This window comes from Mesocricetus auratus, unplaced genomic scaffold (genome assembly GCF_017639785.1).
Source record: "Mesocricetus auratus isolate SY011 unplaced genomic scaffold, BCM_Maur_2.0 Super-Scaffold_100007, whole genome shotgun sequence".
Classification (NCBI taxonomy): Eukaryota; Metazoa; Chordata; class Mammalia; order Rodentia; family Cricetidae; genus Mesocricetus; species Mesocricetus auratus.
This window is the reverse complement of record NW_024429191.1, coordinates 97,515,128-97,537,999: the sequence shown is the minus strand read 5'-3', so window position 1 is coordinate 97,537,999 and position 22,872 is coordinate 97,515,128. Positions and strand designations below refer to the sequence as shown.

General features: G+C 52.5%; 1 protein-coding gene across 3 annotated transcripts in view; it reads right to left on the bottom strand.

The window, feature by feature from the left end:
• Window positions 1–189: 189 nt before the first annotated feature.
• The window catches only part of Aspscr1 (ASPSCR1 tether for SLC2A4, UBX domain containing), a 38,492-nt gene continuing 15,809 nt past the window's right edge, over window positions 190–22,872 (bottom strand). For 2 of the 3 annotated variants that reach the window (XM_005069796.4, XM_013113374.3), the window contains exons 6-16: window positions 21,666–21,739; window positions 20,726–21,155; window positions 7,693–7,832; window positions 7,443–7,524; window positions 6,547–6,613; window positions 5,883–5,945; window positions 5,486–5,538; window positions 890–941; window positions 617–686; window positions 370–545; window positions 190–280 (exon numbers count right to left, since the gene is read on the bottom strand). In XM_005069796.4, the coding sequence (XP_005069853.1) occupies window positions 267–280; window positions 370–545; window positions 617–686; window positions 890–941; window positions 5,486–5,538; window positions 5,883–5,945; window positions 6,547–6,613; window positions 7,443–7,524; window positions 7,693–7,832; window positions 20,726–21,155; window positions 21,666–21,739 (1,221 nt within the window). In that variant the 3' untranslated portion in view covers window positions 190–266. Of the gene's footprint in view, window positions 281–369; window positions 546–616; window positions 687–889; window positions 942–5,485; window positions 5,539–5,882; window positions 5,946–6,546; window positions 6,614–7,442; window positions 7,525–7,692; window positions 7,833–20,725; window positions 21,156–21,665; window positions 21,740–22,872 lie in introns of those variants that run through there. The other variant, XR_005878574.1, reaches the window with a different exon arrangement.

Below are 22,872 nucleotides of genomic sequence, written 5' to 3'. Positions count from 1 at the left end.
TTGTAGGTAATTTGCCAAGGAGGCTTCCTTCTCCACTTGTGTCCATTCAGGGTTAGGGGCTAATGAGGTCAGATAAGAACGAGAAGTGGCCTACCCAGGGTTCTGGCCTTCTCAAGTAGTAGTAGTGAATGCGGCTGAGCTAGATGGAGGCCTGAGAGCCCTTTCTGCAGAAAAGAAAACCCAAGGGTCTCGAGAGAAGCGCGAGTCTTTATTCCTGCTCGGGGTGGGTGGGGTGGGATCCTGTGGCATCTCCAGGCTGGTAGCTCTCACCTCTTGCTGGCTGTGACACAAACACCAGAATGACCACATGTTCCTGGGTTGCTGCCCAGCCACCCTGCCCTACCCAGTTAGTCCATGACAGACAGGCACCTGGCAACTTCAGCCACTTGGGCACTTTGCCCAGGCTTCTCCTCACAGGCTGGGCTGTCCCTTGAATGAGCTCTGAGGGCCCCAGTGCCCCCTCCTCAGCGATTGGCTCAGACTCCAGGGACACAGGGTCTGGGGCTGGCAGCAGAGGTGGGGACCCGGCGACCCGGGACATACACCTAGGGGTGAGAGGCCAAGGCCAGGTAGTGGGCACAGCCTTGGAGGGGCTCCCAACCCCTCAGGAACTTACCTAGCCACCAGCACGTCGGCCGCAGATGGGGAGACTGTGTGCTCTAGTAGCCCAGGTTCCAGGTAGAGACCTGTAGAGGCCAGAGCTCACCCTTAGCAGACGAGGCCTGGACTTCCACCCACATACTGTAAGCGGGGTGGGTACTGGGCTGCATGCAGATCCCCCAAGCCCACGAGGACCTCAGAGCAAATACTTTCTAAGGAACACTGCTTTGGGCATCGGGGAAACCGGGATATCCCTGTGGGCAGAGGTCAGAAGTGAGGCCTCACTCACCTGCTGGTTCTTCAGCTCCAAAGTGTACAAGGGCAGCAGGGAAGAGGTTTGCCTACAGGGAAGGTAGAGGGCAGGGAGGGCTCAGAGGGCCAGACAGGCAGTATTCAGCAGGCTCAGGCCATCCTCCCTCCAGCACTCTACCCTCATGGACCACAGGACAGCAAGACACAGTTAGGAGCCCCACTCTGCATTTGTGTGGGCTGTGGTGTCCTGCACACTCCACTGCCCAACTGTAGTACCAGTAACTATTTGTCAGTCTGGACGCTCACAGTGCACTGTAGCGTATGTCTTGGGTACACTTTGCAGAGGGGGTCAGAGGAGATATAGGGCTGTTAAGTTGGGGTCTGGGTCTACCAGCCTGACACTATCTAGGAATAGAAATAGAAGAGAAAGACCCATTGCCATACAACTCGCCCCACACCCTGCTCCACTTATGACCCCCAAAATAAGAGTGAGGGGCTATGGGTGGGAGCATCTCTGCAGTTAGGATGCACTGAGAGCCACTGGGTGGCAGGAGTGCCCTAGGAAGGCATGCCCAGGCACGAGGCAAAGGCTGGTTCCCAAAATCAAGCTGCTTCAGGGAAGTCATGAGCTGAGAGACTACTTCCTTGTACGATACACTGGCCCAGGCAGGATTGTCACCACTGGACTAAGTAGGAAGCTGCAGCCAGGACCAGCCCAAGTTCCTCCTATCCCACCCAAACATGGATAGCTAGTGCTTTGAAAACCCAACTGAATGCCTGGGATCAAAGTTTTCTAAACTATATCTGTCCAAGAGGGGTGGAGGGTACGTGGTTTCTGTCCAAGGACTGGCTCTACCTTCTTAGGCACAGGTAGACAGGTTGCTTCCATTGACATCCTTGGACACAAGGCTCTGAAGCCGCCTTGTCAAGATACATGATAGAAAAGCCCAGGGCCATAGAGGCCCAAGAAGCCCTAGCATCACACCTCAGAATGTTCCCCTCTTTTTCAGTCTCTGTACCCAAGGGGGGGGGAGGCTGGGGAGGGGGAGGCTGGGGCTGGCTGACATGGCCAAAGACTGAGAGCAGCCAGGAGACCAGCAGGACCTGGGAAGGGGCTGCAGCTGCAGGCTGAGGGCATTCTTTCCATGCGGCTCCAGGCTCCTGTGAGTGCCACAGGCTGGAGGGGTGGGTGGGGTTGGGGGGATGTTAAAAGATTAATAAGAGCAAGCTTCAAAGGCCAGGCCTAGGAACGCTGAAACCTCAGCCTCCAGCCGGCAGCAGAGGGACACAAACAAGGGCGGTGAATGCTTTGAAACGCAATTGTGAGGTCTGCGATCAAAGCGTCATGAGAGGAGGCCTGTGGGGTGGGCGGGGGGGCTGCCCTAGTGCCCCTGGAAGGGCGCCAGAAGGAAGCCAGGGATCCAAGTAGGGGGCATGGGGAGGACAGCGCTGGAACCTTCCTCAGAATGGCTGGCCCTACCTCCCACCAAGGTAGCCTTGCCGTGGCCAGGGCCACCTTCTACACTCCCTGCCAGCAACGCTATGGCTTCATTCTTTCTAGCACTTCTGAGAAACTGGCTGGCACACCCACAGGATCTTATCTGTTTTTCTACCACCACCAGTCAAGAGGGTTCCCTTGGAAGTGACTGAGGAGGCAGCTACCATGTGGCAGCTCCAAGGCGGGACCCTTACCTGACAGTGCTTAGGAAGCTTAAAGAGGGCCAGGTAGAACCCAGAACACAGAGCCAGGAAAGCTCAGCTGTGGGCTCTGTCCCCACATGCCTACACCCAGCCCCAGATGAGGGAGAGGTGAGGGCAGTGGACATCAAGGCTAATCAGTTTACAGAGGAGGCTGGGCCTTCATATGAACCTCATTATACCTCCCCTGTGACAATGTGAGCTTCTGCCCTCTTCAGGAACAGCCACCACACTTTGGCTCATAACCAAAAGCAAGGCTGCCACCTTCCTCTTTCTCCCTAGGACTAAACAATCCTCTAAGAGGGCAAGACTAGCCAGGAGGTGGTGGCACACTTTTGATCCCAGCACTCGGGAGGCAGAGGCAGGCAGATCTCTGTGAGTTCAAGGCCAGCCTGGTCTACAGAGTGACTTCCAGGACAGCCAGAGCTACCCTGTTTCAGAGAAAGAGGGAGATGGGGGGGGGGGGGAGGGAGGGAGGGAGGGAGAGGAAGAGGGAGGGAGGGAGAGAGAGAGAGACTACCACCCATTGAGGGGTTTACATTCTAGAGCTGCCTGACTACACACTAGCCATTGCTAGGATCAAGTCTGTTGGTAGGGTCTCCTTCCAAGGGAGAGTGGCCGATATTCCAATGATAGAGGACAGGGAAAGCCCTGGTTGGGGGAATCGCTGGTTCCCCCATAGGCTGGGTCTCAGGTTACTCAGCTGAAGGCATGAGGAGTGTGCAGTTCTGTCAGCAGCAGAGTCTAGGGCCTGCCTCACTGCTCACCTCTTCCTCTCTCTGACCATGAAGATTGGATACCCTCCAGCCTGGGGCAGGAAGTCAGGAGGGCATGGAAAGGGAGTCCTCTCCCACAAGAGGGCCCTCTAGACACCTAGGATCCGTTCCTGGATGAACTATCTATCCTCTCTGTCACCCTTCAGTGCCTGCCCAAAACTGAAACCCTTGCCCATTTGCTTGGGTCTCTAGGGTCCCAATGGAACAAGGGACAAGTGGGCAGAAGACATAGCAACCAACAAATAGGATTCCAACCTCTGCTCACTCCACAGCCCCCCACTGGCCACTCTGCCCCACACTGGATCTTAACACTAGTCAGGACTCCAGGCTCTACCCCATTCTCTATCCAGTGGGACAGGCCTGACCATCTGACTACAAGTTTCAAGCTACACCCCTCCCCCTAAGCCCCCCCAGGACTACTTAGAGCTCAGGGGGAGGGATGGAGGCGGCAAATGACCAGCAGTTCCCAGAATACACCAGACAGAAAGGCAAGACCTCTCTCTCCAAGCCTCACAAAGTACAGCAGGCCAGGTGGGCCTGGACGCAGGATCTCTAGGCTTTTCCCCACTTTCCTGACTTCCCTTCTTGTGGCACCAGCAAAACAAAACTGATCTCCAAAGCCTTGAGCAAGGAGGTGGACTGGGACAAAACAGGGAGACTAGGGTTCAGGCCCAGGGAGTTTACAGTGTGAATAGGGCTCTGTTCCCACCCTTTTGTGGTTTTAGTCCTCCCTTCCCCCACTGCCCTTAGAAAGCCCTTGCTCTCCTGGGCCAGTGGCATCCCCTACACGCACCCCTTATGCTCTACTGTGGACCACCCCTGGGCACCAGAGTCCAGCCCAGCTGCAGCTTCCGGGGGTGCTGCGTGCTCACCTCCCGGAGGGGGCAGGCCTCTTTCCCTCAGCAGCAGGCAGGGATGCCACCCCTTGGGAGGCCCTGTGGCTCCAGACAGAGCTGACGATGAAAGGAGATGGCTGCTGGTAGCAGGGGCAGCGTGTCACCGGGAATCAGGCAAAGGCAGATGAGAGGCACCATGGGGCTTTGGGGGGTGGTGCATATGAATCCCGACTGGGGGAGGGAACTGGGCACTGGCCCTCAATGCCAAAGCGTCTTCCAGATTCAATGTTTATCAACAGGCTGGCCAGGGAGGTAGGGAGGGGCAGAGATGAAGGAAGAGAGCCGGCGCCTGGAGGTTCGTAAGCCAAGAAGGGACTCACAGGGTCACAGGCCCACTGGGGACCTCCCTACTTTCCGTTATTCTGCCTGGAGGTTCATAAGCCAAGAATGGAATCACAGGGTCACAGGCCCACTTTGGGACCTCCCTACTTTCCGTTATTCCAAAGCCGTGTGGCTCCACTTCCCTCAGCAGCCCTTGGTGAGTTTCCAGCTTGCTGGCCTGCTTGCTCCCAGCCCCATCTCACCCCAATGGTGGCAGCTCTAAGCAGCCAGTGGAGCCTGTCACCCCCAACCCAGACCTTTGTAGAGGCCTTCAGGCGCCTCTGTTGTTAATTAAAATATCTAAAGACTTTGAAAAGGAAACCATTAGGCCAGAGGGGCTAGGGAGGCCCCAGCTGCTCTCCCAGGGGACTAAGGACAAGGCATTCATTCCTCAGGGCTCTGCAGGGCGCAGGGTCAAGTAGCCTCTCTGCCTTGGAGTTCTCTGGGCCTCCAGAGGCCCCATAGAAAAGCCTGGGGCCAACCATGGCATTCCTAACCAGAGACCAGCAGGGGCCCAAGGGAAACGCTGAACCCAGGAGAAGACGGCAGAGATAAGGGCCAAGGACCCCAGCCCTCTTGGGGCTCTGTACCACTCCTGGACCAAGCTGCCAAGCCCCTTCCTCACCCAGATGCTAGGGGGCAGGTGTCATCCAGCAGCCCAGGGGCCAGGACCTCCAGGCGGCCCCAGCTGAGGACAGCGGGCCAGCTAGTTGGGCAGGCCCATCCCCACCCCGGGGCCAGGCAGGAAGCGGAGGAGGTTGGAAAGCCCTGGTAGAAACAACTTCAGAGGCGCACTGCTCCCTCTGAATTCACCGGCTCTAAAAGGCTTTATTACCCACCCGCAGGGCCTGCCAGGGTGATCCTTCCCAACCCAACCGCAGCATGGCGCCCTGCCCTCCCAGCACAGCTAGCCCCCCAGCACCCGTGTGAGGCAATTGGTACCTGAAAGAGAGTCAGTGTGTGGTCATCCAGGACCATTTTGGGAGGAGCGATGACTGTGGAGAGAGGGGGCCGTGTTGAGGACACCGGTAGCCCCCATACCTCAGGGCAGACAGGCCTCAGTAGGCACTTGTGAAAGTGTCTCAGGGCACAAGCTGTCCACCCACCTCTGCTGCTCAAAGGGTCCTCACCTCCCTGGTGACAGTTGTGCTCCCTTGCAGCCTGAGCCATAGGGTGGGACTGGGAAAGAGGCCAAGCTGGGGAGCTGGGCACTGACACTCCCTCAAGAGACCGCCAGACAAGTCCCAGCTTAGAGAGGAGGTCACACCTTGCAGACTAAAAGAGGGAAAGAGGGTGCGTGCTAGACGGAGCAGAGGCAGGCTGAGGGGCAGGGACTTACACAGGTAAAAGGAGAGCTCGGGATTTCCCAGGTGGCTCCTAACAAAGTCTCGCAGGTCCCCCACTGTGGAGAAAGAAGAGCATAAGTGGAGTAGATCCTACATCACTGCTCAAGATCCTGCTGGGAACCTAGGGCGATGGCTGGCAGTGCAGACTCAACATCTCCCTGTTGGTAGATGCTGAGCCCTAGAGGCAGGGATTGGATTCAACAGTGTATTCCCACCTCCCTAGATGCTCAGCCGGGATGGACCACAGTATAGACTGCTTCCAGGATCCATATCCCGAGGCAAGAGTGGCCCTGCCTACTGCCAGCCATGCCCACACTAAGCCCACAGCATCCCCAGTCCTCAACCTGAGCTCTTCCAGGGCTCAGACCTAGAACTACTTCATCCTCCCTGTTGTAACACAGACCATCGGTTCTTGTGGCTTTGATGCCTTCTTCTGAGAGGCTTCCTACCTGCCCATGTCCAAACACACAGGGTCATGAGCTCTGGGCACAGGACAGAGGACTGCGAGAAGAACCAGCCCAAGCCTGAACTCAGAGCCATTCCAGTGTCATGCGACTCCCTGTCTTCCTGAAGTTCCAAAGGCCGGAACTATAGTCCTGTGGCTTAGAACAACCCATCAGGGCATAGGGGCCTCCCCAGGCCACTGCAGGCACTCACCTGTCTCACTAGGGCGGAAGAAGCCCTGCAGGATATAACGGTCAGGGAACAGGACCCTCAGTGCTACCTGTGCAGTCAGAAGGAACAGTCAGAGCTACACCCAGCACAGGGAGGAACTGTCAGCTACCCCAGGCCTGGTTTTCCTCATGGTCCTCAACACAACACATCTGAGCTACAAGGAAAAGGAGCCAAGTGTTCAAATGTACAGACATATGCATTCTAAAAGATCACCAAACTCAGCACGGTGGCACACTCAGGAACTCAAGGTCATTGCTGCCTATAAAGTAAAACTGGAGCCAGCCTGAACTAAATGAATGGATGAGTGGACAAATGAATGAATATAGTACAACCTGTGTATATTTTCAGATCTGCTTTGTTGGCTGGGTGTGGTGGTATATACTTAGGACTCTCAGTGCTCAGGTGGAGGCAGAACACTAAGTTCTGAGACCACCAAACAACAACAAAACAAAGTGAAGAATTTTTTTGTTGTTATTTTTGTTTTTTGAGACAGGGCTTCTCTCTGTAGCTTTGGAGCCTGTCCTGGCACTCACTTCTGTAGACCAGGCTGGCCTCAAACTCACAGAGATGCGCCTGCCCCTGCCCCTGCCTCTGCCTCCCAAGAGCTGGGATTAAAGGCATGTGCCACCAATGCCCGGCCAAAGTGAAGATTTTTTTCATCAGAAGGCTAGGAGAGAGTCAGTGGTGAACTTGGCCAGCATGTATAAGGACTAATTCAATTTTCAGCACTACAAAGAAAAATGCTTTCCACCCTAAAATGCTGAGGAATTAGCTGGCCACTCCTAGGGCTGCCTAACCTGTGAACTGCCCATGGGCATGCCATAGTTACTTGCTGGGTCAGGTCCTCTCCACAGGAACCAAAGGACATGCTTGCTTACCTTCGGGTAGCGTTCCAGTTTTTCTTTCATCTGAGCTTCCCTGAAGGCCTTGGTTACTAAGGGGGCTTCTTCCAGGCGCTTCCTGTGGCAAAGAGGGTCAGGTCCCAGTCTCTCAACAGAAAAGCTCCTCACCCTGAGCCACAGAAGCAACTGGCTTCCCCTTGCTCTCCAAGAGAGTAGGAAGGGACCAGAGTGAAGGTCACCATGGAGGAAAGCCATGGGAGATGGCTATAGGGCCAGGGATACCCACCGCTCACTCTTGAGCTGGGCCAGGCGTCTCCTCACATCATCCACGGTCACTTCAAAGAACTCGTCAGGCACCTCTGCTGGCCAGGGCTGCAGCAAGTCTTCCAGATCAGGGTGGCACACTACAGGGTCTCGATCAACAGGCTGTGAACAGAGAAACTCAGTTGATAGGGCTTCAGTATGCATGTGTGTGCGTGTGTGTGCACGCACATACGCATGCTCACATGCATGCATCTCAGCCTCCACAGTTAGAATAGCATGCAGACTCTCCATCCCAGCTCACCATTTCACAGCCTATGTGTATGTAACACAGGACCAGAACAGGGTTTGGGACAGCAGTACTTAGAAGCCCTGAGGTCAGCCCTCACTGGGCATCAGTGCTGCCCATAGGAACTGAACTACACGGCAGCCCAGGAAATGTCCTAACATACTTCTTGCCCCAATGGAAGAACCTCAAGATCAGGATGCCAACTTGGGGAGGTGTACCCCAGTCAGGGGCAACGTCAGGGGCTCCAGAAAGGAGGGACAGTGGAAGCCACCAAATTAGAGTGTTGGCAGAAACTCCAGCCAACTGCCCCTACTGCCCTCTCTCGGCCGCAGGCCCAAAGCCAGGCTGACTCCACCTCCCCCCTGGGGAGCAAACTGGCCTTCCCTCTGCCCACCCAGGGACAGAGGAAGGGACAGCGTCACTCTTAATTGGCATCAATGGCAGTGAAAATTACAAGGCAGGCCCAGTCCATTTGTGGTGCCCAGGAGGGTGGGTTACCTCCTCTGTGCTGGGGCCACCCCATGGAGCCAGGCCTGACCAAGGTGCCCAGCTGGGCTGGCAGAGCCCATTTTGGGTCCTGTCCTGCAGACAAAATAGCTGTAATGCCACAAGCCAGACCCTGAAATACTGATAACCCAAGGGCAGGTTGTCTGACCCTAAGAACCAGCTTTCTCTTCTTGCCCTTCAGCAAGCAGCCTTTCACAAGGCAGGGTGCCAAGCCACAATGCCATCATTCTAAAGATGGCTTTTAGACCCAGAGAGATTGATCCTGCTCAAGACCAAGGTACTGACCCTCAATACGTCCACACTGAGTGTATTTTGATGTATACCTGTCCCAAATGTCTCCTGGAAGATCCCTCCAATAAATACTGTCCATGGACACCAGATCTCTATAACCTACTAAGCTCTGTCATATTGCTTTAGCCATGGATCCCGTATGACCTCGGGCTACATGACTAAGAAAGGGGTTGGCTGAGGCCCGGGGAAGGGGCCCACAGGTGGCTAACCAGAGCCCCAGGGGGCTGCTCCTTCAAAACCACAGCCACACAGTAGCCACTGCGGTCAGTCTGCTCCAGAGGTCATTCTAACACGATGCCAGGCGCCAGGCTGCCCCCATGACCACAGTGCCTGCATTCCAGCAGGGCCACGAGCTTGCCCAGGCTCCAGGGGGAGGACAGAATGTAGACACATCCTGAGCTACAAGCAACTGTCCATGGGCAACCAATCTAGATTAGGAGGTGACAACCTGGGGTCAGAAGGCAAATGTAGCCTCAGGTACTCAGGATCAAAGGCTGGAGGAGCTTAGAGATAGAATTTCTTGCTGCCAGTTCTGGACCCTCCGTGGGTACAATCTGACTGGGGACAGTAGGAAGGACAATGCATTGCCAGCTGCTTCCAGGACAGGAGACACAGGGGACCTGAGCACCACATTGCTGTTTTGTTTTTTGTTTTTAATTATATATACAGTATTCTGTCTGCATGTAGGTCTGCAGGCCAGAAGAGGGCCCCAGATCCCAGATCTCGTTACAGATGGTTGTGAGCCACCATGTGGTTGTTGGGAATTGAACTCAGGACCTCTGGAAGAGCAGCCAGTTATCTTAACTGCTGAGCCATCTCTCCAGCCCCATGTTGCTGAATTTTAACCAGAAAAATAAAACTGCTATCTTTCATTGTTTTGGACCCTCCTTCTAATTCCTACTCTATTCAGGAGCACTGTCTACCACAAAGCACTAGGGATCCAGTGACCAGAAGGACAGGACAAGGAGCCCATTCAGGATAGCTCTGATGTAACTTAAGAGCACTAAGTGAAGGATTCACTGGCACCTGCTGGCAAGGATCAGGCCAGGTAAGCAGCTACAGAAGGGTCCAAGCCTCTAGAATCTTCCATGATACCACACAGGTCTGCAGATGGGCTGGTAGGAAGTATCACATAGTCACCAGGGAATACAGGATGGAGAAAACTCCATCAGCCCCACCGTCCACCCAAGACATGCTCATTCCAGAGCCACTGGGCAGGAAGGGGCTCCAGCAGGGTCATCACTAGCACGGAGGCTACACAGCTGTCCCCCAGCCATGCCTGACCCCCGTTGCTTGGGATGCTCTGCCAGTGCCTGGCTCCCAACTGCAGCCCTGCCAGCATTCACAGTTCTACAATCAATTCCCATCCAACGTGTACATATGGAGATGTTTTTGGAGAGAGAACTTGAGTCTGGAGATAAGACATCAGGAGGAAGGAAGCACACGGGGACAGCTATAAAGGAGCCATGCCTGACAAGGCCAGTGAGACAACCAGAGCGTCACTGAGGCCTGAAAGAGAGACAGGGGCTGTCCTGCCATTCCTCTAGCTACAGTGGTGCTAACGTCCAAGATGATGTCTTAGAGCCTGGTACATGCTGTGAAGAAGGCACAAAAGGCTGTGTCCCATGGGGCTGGGGCTGGGAGAGGACTGGAGGGAAGCTAAAGGGCTCCTGGTAGTCACAATGAGACACTTGGGCAGGAGGCTCCCAAGGACACATCAATCACATCACAGAGCCTGCTGAAGGGACAGGGAGCTCAATGAGAAGGGCCTCACAAAGAGCCTTTCCCAGGAGGCCCATGCCTCAGAATAAGCCTACAGGGACAGGGCATATTATGGTTGCTATGTGACTGGTTTAGAAACTGAGGCACAGAGTGCCTGAGGAACAGCTGGCTTGAGAGTATAGATGCAGAGAGCAGATGGTCTCCCTATTGCCTGTGGGGCTGTGATGGATGGACATTGGGACCAAAGACCCCTTGCTAAAGCCTATCCAGGAGGCTTTAGAAGATTCCAGGGAACCCAGAAGTACAGCAGATTCTGAGGCTTGGCTAGCAGTGAGGGTCTTGCACACTGACCAGAAAACAAGCAAGGTGGACAGGAAACAGCCAGAAAGAGCTGAGCAGGACAGAAAGCAGCAGTAACCCATAACGCATATCCCCAGACTCCACCACACCTGACCCCAAGTAGCTAAGAGCTAGGACACAGGAGACACATAGGAGAGAGCCCCTGAGATGCAGGTGGGTCAGTGGGAATAGGGAGCAAAGGACTGTGCCAAACAGAGAGCCTTTGGGAGGAGCACTCAACACAACCTGGCCTGGCCAGTCATGACAGGGTCTAGTGGCCACAGGATACCCTACCCATGTCAGAAATGGGCCTGCTGAAGTTTCCTTTTTGACAGTGATTTTCCAGGACATGATGACAGATGAAAAAAAAAATATGTGAACACTATTTAGAGATGACCTCAATCTCAGATTTTCCAGCTTCTTCTAGAACGGCGGCCGCCTGCCCCCTTTGCTTGCTCTTCCTCAGCCCAGCCGGCGCTGACAATGGCTTTGGTGAGAGGGAATGTGAAGCGTTTCCCCTTGAGGCTTTGAGCTTAAATGAATCACTACAAGAGGGATGCAGGCCAAACCTCCGAGTTACTCACAGGGCTCAGCCACCCTTGGGAGGGAGGCGCCTGAGCACATGGACACCATCAAAGGCCCTGGACGGCACAGCAGGAGACAGCTGTGCCAGAGTACGAGGCCAGACAGACTCAGGCTTGGGGATATAACACAGAGCGGTGTTGCTCTTCTCCAAGATGCCAAGACACCTACAGGGAAGCTCCACCCTGACAGTGTTCCTAAGGCAGGTTTTCATTTTCATGCACCTCTCTCAACTGTTTAGCTTCTTCACTGTGGATCTGAATTCCATCTCAAAGAAATGACCAAAGCCTTTGAAAAGAAGAGAGCATAGCCAGGCATGGTGGCGCATACCCACGCAGGCAGGAGAATCTCGAGTTCAATGCCAGCCTAGTCTACAGAGCCCAGAACAGCCAGAGTTACACAGAGAAACCCTGTCTTGAAAAAAACCACAATTATGATGATGATGATGGAGGAGGAGTACAATTGTAAGCAGTGGAACTTGAGCATTTTGCCTGGTCTCATAGACATCTATCACTATGGGCTTAGGAAAGATAAGCCTCCATGCTGGGTCTGGTGGCACACGTTTTCAATCTCAGCACCCAGGAAGCAGGGGCAAAAGAACCTCTATGAGTTCAAGGCAAGCCTGGTCAACAAAGTAAGTCCTAGGGCAGCCAAGGCTCCATAGTAAAACCCTGTCTAATAAAAAGAACAAAACAATAACAATGAAAGGTAAACATTCAAGATAGGACTGAGCACTGCAATATGCACATATGACAGACAGGGAGCCCAGGTTAGGTGGGACAAGCGGGGGTCCTTGCTCTACTGGACCATTCCCCACCACACTTGCCCAGTGAGCAGTAATCCCTGGAGTTACTCAGGGATAGCTCAGCAGTTAAGTTCATGTATGTTCTTGCAGAGAACCAAAGTTTAGTCCCCAGAACTCACATTGTATGGCTCATAACCACCTGGAACTCCAGCTCCAGGGATTCAATATCCTCTTCTGGCATATGTGGGCACTGCACACATGTACACATACCCACACACAGACATGCACATATATACATTATTGACAATAAAAATAAGCTGGGCACGTGCCTTTAATTTCAGCACTCAGGAGGTAGAGGCAAGTAGATTTCTGTGAAATCGAAACTAGTTTGGTCTACATAGTAAAGTCTAGCCCAGCCAAGGCTACATAGTAAGACCTTAGTTCCTAAGCAAATAAATAAAAATACAAATCCTTTTTTTTTTTTTTTTTTTTTTTTTTGGTTTTTCAAGACAGGGTTTCTCTGTATTGCTTTGGAGGTTGTCCTGGACTTGCTCTGTAGACCAGGCTGGCCTTTAATTCACAGAGATCCGCCTGCCTCTGCCTCCAGCAAAATACAAATCTTTAAAACAAAACAAACAAACAAAAACCCAGACACTCAGCTGGCCACTGCAAAGTCTCTGAACCATCTGCCAGCAAACCTCACTGAACTTTCCAATTCAGGCCTGGCCTGCGGCTCTCAAAAGAACTGAACTTAGCCCCAAAGTCTGAGGGCTATCCATAAACACCCAACCCAAGCACAGCAGGACCCATGGCCAGCCTATAGAGATAACAGGAACAGGACCCCCCCCCCCCAGGGCACATAACAGCAACATAGAGTCTCCATACACAGGCACCAGACTCCAGCCATCCACAGACACCTGCCACCCTGCCCTGCCCTGCTCAACACTCATGGGTCCAGGTGGGTATTCTTACCAACTTTGGCACAGCAACCCACTTCCTACTTCCCAAACCCCCCTACAGATTCCTCCAGCCCCATTAGTATTAACTAGCCCAGGGTGCGGAGAGTGATGACCAGACTGTGAGAGCAGGGCGTGTGGGGCAGACACGAAGGAAATCCCCAGAGGGGGAGGGGCAGGCAGGCCAGGGGCAGCCAGTCCTACCCAGGAGGACCCAGGGCCTTTGATCAGGGTTGGCCCCTGTGCCAGCTGCTGGGGAGGCCGCAGGCATGGGGGTGTGTGTGCTGTGATCGGCCTGCAAGTGAGCTAGAGCTACAGGGCGGCCTCCTGGGCTGTGGAGGGACTTCAAAGGACATGGCCAGGGGGCGCCGGGCAGCCCCAGCCTCTCCCAGAGCCGGGTTCTGATCGCCAGTAAAACTACCTTCTAATAATTAATGTCTGACATCAAAGGCAGGAACCGCCAGGCTCTGTGAACCATCCCGGGCCTCAGCGAGGACCTGCCTGTATTTTATCCTGTCTCTTTCTTCTGAGTCTTTATTTAAATCCAAAAACCACACACAGGCAAAACATTAATGGGAAACTTGGAAACTCTTTTTGATTACTAAAGTGTACCTTTGAAGTTCCCCAAAAAAGTTCTGTTTTGTTCCCGTCCCCCTCCCCCCAAGACTGAGCAGGGACACAAAGCAGATGCATGTGGCCAGCCAGCCCTCTGGGTGTGGGGCTGTTGGTGACAAGAAGCGCAAGGCAGAGGGGGGGGGACGCTCCACCATCAATCAGCTGCCCAGGCTCCCAGATCAAAGGCTGGAGGAGCAGAGGCAGAGCACACGCACCCTCCATGGAACAACCCTGCTGGCTGGGGGCCCTGAGCTCAGTGCTTAGGGCTGTGCTGGGATCCTGACACAGGGACAGTGACTGCCTCTCTGGCAAGCTGACCATGACAGCTGCTTTGAACTGCTGCACCCACTACACAGTACAGGAAATGGGGTTCAGTTGGCATGGAGGGAGCAAGAAGCTTCTCCACCTTTAGGGTGGGAGAAAGACAGTTACCCTGCCCCTTAAACAGAGATGGCCACGGCCCTGGAAGCAGCTATTCCTAACCACATGGATCTGCTTTTAATCTGACTCTGGACCCAGAAACTTCATAGCAGTCAAAGTTCATAGGGTTCTAATGATCAGCAACAAGGTTCCTAATGACCAACAAGATTTCTAACGGAGAAGGCAGGTGGTGGTGCCACCATTCTCTCCATTCTAGGACAAATTACTCCACAAAGACAGTTTTGGTTTCAGGGCCACCATGAGCAAACAGATAAGCAAGGCAATACAGAGGAGGACAAAAGGGGGCACTCACCCACAGATACAGGTGATCAGCCCCCACCCTCTGAGGCATGGAGATGGGCCGGAGTGAAAGCCCCAGACAGAAGTGTCTACTACACAGGAGCTAGTCAGGCTGCTGGCACCATCGCTATGACCTGGCCAGTGGTCCCCCCAAGTAATGCTCCTAAGCAACAGTGACAGCCCCACAGTGGTGGACTCAAAGCACCATGCCCTGTGTTCTAACAGATACTTTCATGCCCTCAGCCCCAAAGTCATGAACTGTCCCCAGAGCCACTGGGTGAGAGGCCCCAACAGGGTCTGAGATTTCCTCTGCATAATGGTAACCAGGACCAGGACCAAGGCATACTGCACAGCTCCCATAGTAATGGGCACAGGAGCTAAGCAGGTGAGGTCTGGACCAAGCAGGATACAGGGAGGTCTTGCCTCAATACACACTGGTCACCTCGGCAGCACAGAGTAAACAAAGTGGGATACAAGGGTCAGCCATAAAGGTAAACTGAAAAAGGGACATCATTTCCAAAAGTGGGGAGTTTTTGTTTTTTATAAGAACAAAGCTCCACGGACAGGAAAGTCACCAAATAAAGTCACCCTCACACAACTTGCAAAGTAGACTGTCAGTTTCCTAACACCAGCAGGAGATTTGGGAAAGAAGGGCAGGTACTACAGCTAGGCTTGCCTGAGCTGGCAGGCATGCTGGCCTGCCCTGGGCCAGCTGGCTGTCTTCACCTCCTCCTCATGACCAACATTGGACTATTTTGGTCTCTAGCATGTACTAGAGCTGCCCATGGCTTCATCTACCTCCTCCAAAGTCCACAAGTGCCCTGCTCATCTCATTCTGTACAGGATGCTGAGGAAGCTGAGGCTTAAGCAGCCTCGCAATGATGCTCTGCATGGGGTGAGAGAATGCAACTAGACAGAGCCCAAGGCAGGGACAGCCAGGACAAGTTGGCCAAAGGGTTAGGTCAGGAAACCCTCCAGAGACAGGACCTGAAGAGGCCATGCCTTGATGCCATGCAAGTGCACTCAGGATTACCCACAACACATGCATAATAAGCACAAACCCTGAGAAGCATCAGGCAGCACTGACCTTCCGAGATCGATGTCCCTCTTTTGTAATGACTACTACCTCCAAGAGTTAGGGAACAACTACTTGCTCTTGGCATAGCACAACCACAGTCATCCTAGAGCAGAGTCTTAGCCCAGAAGTTATGGCATAAAATGAGCAGTGATGCCCACGTTTGTGGCAATGGCAGTAGGGGCTGTTGTTTGAGGGGGAGTCACAAGATTCTCCTGGGAGTCCAGCCATTATTCTTTGTCCAGCCCTCCAGCTGTGCCTGGCCTTGAAGTCTTGAGAAGAGCTAGAGCATACAGAAGGTGGAATGTTAAGGGAAGGCAGGCTCCATGAGACAGCTTCTGCAAGGTCCTCAGCCATGCTGGGGCGGAGCCTTTCTGTAACCCTTCACCAGTGGGCTTGGATGGACTCATTCTTTTGTTCAGGGCAAATAAACTGCTCACACAACATAGGGGCACAGACAGGGACCAGCCCCAGTTAATATGAAATACTTTTTTATTCCCAGGCTGGACAGATGAGAGAGAGAGACAGAGAGACAGAGACAGAGAGACAGAGACAGAGAGAGCGCAAATGCAAAGGTCAGAAATAAGCAGTTAACCTGAACTCACATGTGGCTGAAAATAAACACATCACTGGCAACTGGCCCTGAAAGAAAGAATGGCTTGACCCAAATTTATCCCAAATCTCAAATATGAGGGCTGAAGAATACAGAGCTCACAGACCCACCATCAATGCAGAAAAAGCTGCCATCAAGTCAGGCACTCAGGAAGCAGAGGCAGGCAGATCTCTGTGAGTTCGAAGCTAGCATGGTTCACAGAGCAAGTTCCAGGACAGCCAAGGCTACACAGAGAAACCTTGTTACTAAATACCAAACTAGAAAAAAGCTGCCTGCAGATCTCAGCATCTGTATCTGAAGAGAAAGATCTCAAAAAACTCAAAGGTTGTTAAGAGTGCAGCCATAGAATGTTCCCCTAGGGACTCCCATGACAAAAGAACACTAGAGACTCAGAGACAAGATGGATCTGACATATAAAAACAGCCTAAGACCCCAAAAGAAATGCAGACAGACTTCCTGGAAGTGACAAAGAGGCCACCTGTGACAGTGTAGCAGGAATTCTTATTTTTTTTTTTTTGTAACTAGCTTTTTTTTTTAAAGAGTTATTTATTTATTATGAATACAACATCCTGCCTCCATGTATATCTGCAGGCCAGAAGAGGGCACCAGATCTCATTACAGATGGTCGTGAGCCACCATGTGGTTGCTGGGAATTGAACTCAGGTCCTCTGGAAGAGCAGTCAGTGCTCTTAACCTCTGAGCCGTCTCTCCAGCCCCCCAGGAATTCTTGATACTATTCAGCATATAACAACAAGTAATCTCAAGCGTCCAAGTCCTACATTAAAGGATAGAACAAGACAACTGCATAGAAAAAAAAAGTGAAGTCCATAGCCGAGGTGACACAACAGCGTGAAGACTAACTCTCCCTAGAGTAAACAGAAACTCAACATAACTCCACGCAATGTCCAACAGCAATTTCTCAGGAACTTGGCTAACACCCTGAAAACTATTTGAAAGGATAAAGTCCTTGAAGAGACATGTCACTTTTGGCAAAGAGAGGCAAGGAGGAGACTCGCTGTGGTAACCATTCCAAGATGAGCTTCAGCTACAACCATCAGGGAGGGAGACCAGCCCCACAGACTGAATGTCACTGGGACAGAGCAAGCAGGAAGCTGTGGCTGAAGACGGCACTGGAAAACCAGTCAGAACAAAGCATTGGAAATTCAGAGAATTCTATCTCATACTCTGCACATAGGACAAAAATTAATCCATGGAGTCAAAGGACACCAAAGCCAAAGACATCACCTGGTAACTCTGAAAGCACAAAGATCAAGAACAAATGTCCCACAGGCCCAAGCAGCTAGATTCTATCTAGGCTTTCTGTGCAAAGGGGACACCACCATCACAGTCACAACGGCTCAACTAACACAACCCAACATGGCAGGAACTCAACAGAGTAAGGAAAACCAAAGAGGCTGAAGGATGTCACAGCATGAAGGCAAAGCTCAGGTGCCCACAACGTGAGGAGGGTTGTGCTCAGAGACCAAAGGCGGAGTGTTAGGATACACACTCCAAATACTCAGCAGTCAGGAGTGCTTACTGCTCTTGCAGACAACCGAAGCCTGATTCTTAGCACCCATATCTAGCAGCTTACAACAGCCTACAACTCCAGCACCAGAGCATCAAATGTCCTCTTCTGACCTCATGCACATACAAACACAAACATACACAATAAAATATAGCTTTAACACACTCTCACATGCTCAAACACACACTCACATACACTCACACCGTCATACATATTCACATACACATGCACACATCCTCACATACACACTCTCTCACACATTCGTTCATATATACACTCATGCACCCCTCCATCTCATTGGCAACTGTTAGATGTAGCCAACAGCCCAAGGCACTGAGGCGCTGTAAGAGCTTGCTGGTATGAACCATGTCAAGACGTTGTCAGCATGTACAGCAGTACTAGGATCTCCAAGTGTGGTGGGCGGGAGGGAAATGAGCAATGAGGAGGATCAAACCACAGAGTATACGTACATCAATCAATCACAGGACGGAGACACCCCCACCACCCCCTTCAGCCCCCCTCCACCCCCACCCCCCAACCCCCACCCCCGCAAACAAAGCAAAACAAAACAGAGGATGCTGGAAGAGGCCTAACTAGGGGGATAGACAGGTAAAGAGGCGAAGCACACGGTACACTCGGCAGTGAAGAGACCTCCAGCAGACTCCCTTCCAAATGGTGGGCCTCTGTCATATCTGCGTCCAAACCCACAGCAAATCTGAATGTAAGCCATGGGCCTGCACGATGGGGATCTGCCCTGTCAGCCTGTCCACTTCATGGCATGTATGGCCTGTCTCCAAACACTATTAACAGTAGTAACAGCAATCCTCCAGTGCCTCACCACCAAGGGGAATGTGAGCATCGCAGGAGCGGGGCCCCGAGGAACAGGGCAGAAGAAAGTAGAGGTGTGCAAGTGGGGACACCATCTACACCTGTGTCACTTTAGTCCCAAACTCCTTTCAGAGTCTGGGTCTGAGGACCAGGAAATTGCCTGCTAATGATATCCCAGGCAGGAAACTTGTGTCAAATCAAAGAACCTCTCTCCAAGCCGGGCCGGGTGGCACTTGGACAGATGAAATAGGAAGGTCACAAGTTCAAGGTCATCCTAGCTGCATGCTCAAGAGCTAGCTAAAAGGAAAAGAAAGAAAAATAAAGGGACTAAGGAGATGCCTTAGTGATTTCAGAACAAAGGGATCTCAGGTCCCCTGAACCCACATAAAATGCCAGGTGTGAGCCAGGAGGTGGTGGCGCACGCCTTTAGTCCCAGCACTCGGGAGGCAGAGGCAGGTGCATCTCTATGAGTTCAAGGCTGGCCTGATCTACAGAGTAAGATCCAAGACATCCAAGGTTACATAGAGAAACCTTGTCATGAAAAACCAAAAGAGTAAAATAACATTTCAAAAAATTTTAGGAAAATAAATAAACAATCATCTTTCCAGAACAGCTGCCTTCTTTTAAGATGCCAGCCATAAAATGACAGGCCATGGCCACCTCGTAGCCTGGCCCAGAGGTAACATCAAGCAATGTGCTGGCCAGACAAAGACCCTCTCCAGCCCTTGAGCAGAAACCACAGGTCTTGCTAAATGAAGTCCTGCTCGGCTGGGCTCTGGAAGACTGGGGCCCTTCCTTCCCAGGACCAAGCTCATGAAAGAGTGGAGCTGACAGCCCAGGACTTCAGTATTTTCTGAGGGACTCTTCAGATAAGTTTTATTCACGTAGGGTACTCAGAGTTACCCAGAGGTACTAAGGACAAGCAGATGCCACACCTGGAGCCACCCAGGACACACCACTTCCCAAGAGGCCAGTGGACGTTTCTGTCTAGGCTACAGAGTTCCAAAGATGAGACAAACAGAAAAACACACCAGTTTTGAGGGCAGAACAGACTACAGTGGCCCGCACCATGTCCTCCTACTGGACAGGGCCATCAGCCAATGCAGGGGAGACAGGGGAAGTGGACACTGGCATGGCATGGCCCTTATCGCCACCCCTGGTGCGAAGGTGGTCTCTGGCAGGAGTGCCACCACAGGCTGGGAAAAGGTGTTCACAAGGCCACATCCTGGCCCATCGAGTGATCCACAATAAAAGCATTCTTCCACTCCCTGAGTGGTGGCAGGAATAACCCATCACCAGGACAGCATAATAAGGGGGACAGCCGCAGCTCAAATATAAACACAGAACAAGACAAAGAGCTGTACCAGGCATGGCAGTGAGCACCTTTAATCCCAGCACTCAGGAGAAAGAATCAGGTAGATCTCTGTTCAAGGCCAGCCTGGACTACACAGAAAGACCCTGTCTCAAAAAAAAAAAAAAAAAAAAAACAAGGACAGGAGAACATGATAAAGAACTGTTTTGTAAAACTAGTTAAATGGGTGTGCACTACAATGTAAACACATAGCAACAGGTGTACTGCAATGCGTGCACACTGTAATGCAAACACATAGTAATAGGTACACTGAATAGTAATGAGCTCTATCGCAAGAGAGCCCACCATACAAAAGTAACACAGCCCAGGTCATGCACTTCCTGAGGGCTCAGGAGAATGAGCTGCTCTCTCCTCCCACCTAAGATGAACAGCAGCCAGCAGCACTCTCCATGCCAAAGTCATCCCTACCAGCAAGCTCAAGTCCTCATTTAAACTTTCAGTGACATTATGGACATCCTGACCCACAGACAATTTCACCACCTTTCTTACACAACTCACTCCTACCTAATCAATCTCCATCTATGCCTCAAACCTGCTGCCCAGCAACAAGATGACAGAAAAGATGCCTGGCATGGGACAGTCAATGCTCAAGGCCACCTTCACCTTATCAAAACCTCCCAACCAGGCAGGAGGTGGGTAGCTGCTGCTCTCAGTCACCCTGCTGGAATGAGCCAGTTTTAAAACCCACGTGGAACACTCTGAGTGGCACAAGCAAGCTGGTGGTGATATAGACAGTTCCTATTTCCACATGTTAAATGGAAAGCTCAGACAGTCATGTTTCCGGGAGATGCCCGCAAAACTGTGGTCACCAGAGCCAGCATGGCCAGCATTCAGTCTTGGTCAGGAGAAAGCCCTGGGCCTCAATATACTCCTTACCGGTTCAGGCTCCTGCTGGGGCTCCTCGCCAGGCTTTGACTTCTTGGGCTTAGAAGGGCCTCCAGAGCCAGAGGAAGACTTGGGTGACTTGGCTGAAGATGATATCAGAGATCTACAGGACCCAGAAGGGCCCCCCAGCCGCTGCCCCCCACCAGAGAAGGGAACGAAAGGGACAGATGCAGACTCCTTTGAACTTGGCTTTGTCTGAGCATCTGCTGGCTTTGGGTCACTCCCAAGGCTGGCCACTGAGGTGCTTGCATCACCCTGATGGTTCAGGTCTCCCCTGCTGAACTCCCCAGAGTTCAAAGGAAGCAAGGGGCTGCTAGATGCCTGGTCAGCTGACATGGAAGAGGCTGGACTTCCTGGAGCCTTGGTCCTAACTGCGATGGGCTCCTGTTTGCCTGTGGTGTCACACTGCTTTATGACAAACCTGGGGAAGCAAAAAAGTGAGTGTAACACCATAAAGTGGCCCTTCCCACCTTCAGGGTTCCTTGTGAAATCCATTTCTCCTCTCTTCAGAGGAGAAAAGAGAAAATGGCTGGAAGGAGTAGTCCCTGAAGGCAGCTATGGTCACTAATCACCAAGACTGTAGCATTCCTAATCCCAGGCACATTTTCTCCTCAGTTTTTCCATATTCCTCCTCCTCCAGGCTCTCCACCTCAGTCTCTGAAATAATGCTGGGATTATAGGCATGTAGCGCACCCAGTTCCCTTTTTTTTGGTTTTTTTTTTTTGTTTTGTTTTGTTTTGTTTTTCGAGACAGGGTTTCTCTGTATTGTTTTGGAGGCTGTCCTGGAACTTGCTCTTGTAGACCAGGCTGGCCTCGAACTCACAGAGATCCGTCTGCCTCTGCCTTCCGAGTGCTGGGATTAAAAGCGTGCACCAGCTCCCTCTCTTTTAACTAAACAGATCCCCAAGCCTAGAGATTCTGATGCCCCTACCTGATGGTGGCACTACCGCCTGTTAGGCCCAGTGACTGAAGCGTTGTACTCTGCAAGGCAGCTCTACCAGTCACCTGCAGAAAAACAAAGGACACATAGGTCCCTGCCTGGATCCATAAGCCTGGCACAATTCCCTCTACCTACAGAGCCCTGGTTGATAAAATTCCCCCAGGCCAAGGCCCTGTGCTGAGCAGGTGCCCTCTCTCTCCACACCCCTCAGCTATCCTTGAGACTCCCCATATTGTGTGACAGCAAATATGCAACTGGTCTGCAGCTAATGAGGACCCTCTAACCATCTGTCTCCTGAACTGGCCTGACCCCCTCAGCTGTATACTCAGCCCACCATGTCTAGAGAGGGCAGACTCAGCTACCCAGAATCCTGTGCTCAGCCTATGCTTAGGGACAGGGGATTGAAGACTCACAGAGGGCCAGCATCTTAGGGATCAGCATCTTAGGGATCAGGGCAGATTGCAAGCTCCATACTCCCAATGACTCCCTGAGCTCCAGGATCCACAACATCACTGGCCAGCATCTCCATGGGCCTCCACAGTATCTTTCTAAATTCCTAGAACTATCACAGCTCCGGGGCCACCACATGCCAGTTGTCCTCATGGCCCTCTACAACAATGGGCAAGAGACAGCAGGCAACTTGAGCCCGGAGGCCCTAGAAAGATAGGTCCCTGCATCAGTTCTTCTTAGTACCACACAGAGCACCACACAGGCCACAGAGAGTCACCCTGTCTGGTAGACTGAAGGCAAGGTGGTGGCACCACTCTTCAAAACTTTTTGAGCTGTAGGAGCCCCAAATCAGCATGCATGGCCTCATGTGCTCTTCTGGCCTGGCCTGGCCTGGCCTGGCCTGGCCTGGCCTGGCCTGGCCTGGCCAGGGAAACAGATCCCTCTCAACATACCATCTGACTGTGGCAACTGCTCTACTATCTCAGGCCTCAGCTACTTAGAAACACTGCCCAGGCTGTCTAGGTCCTCCCCTCTCCCAGGTCACTTCTGACAACTCAGCTCAGGGCAGGGAGGGCTCAGGCAAGACAGGCCACACCCACTAGACCAATGCTGGCCTTCTGAGGAGCTATCCACGAGACCCAGAGTATGCAGCCAAGTAGGGTGATCAGGCTGGGGTCCCTGGGGTCCTGTGGCCATCTCTTCACAGGAAGAATGTGGTCAGAGCAGCCTCCTACACCCCACACAGCCT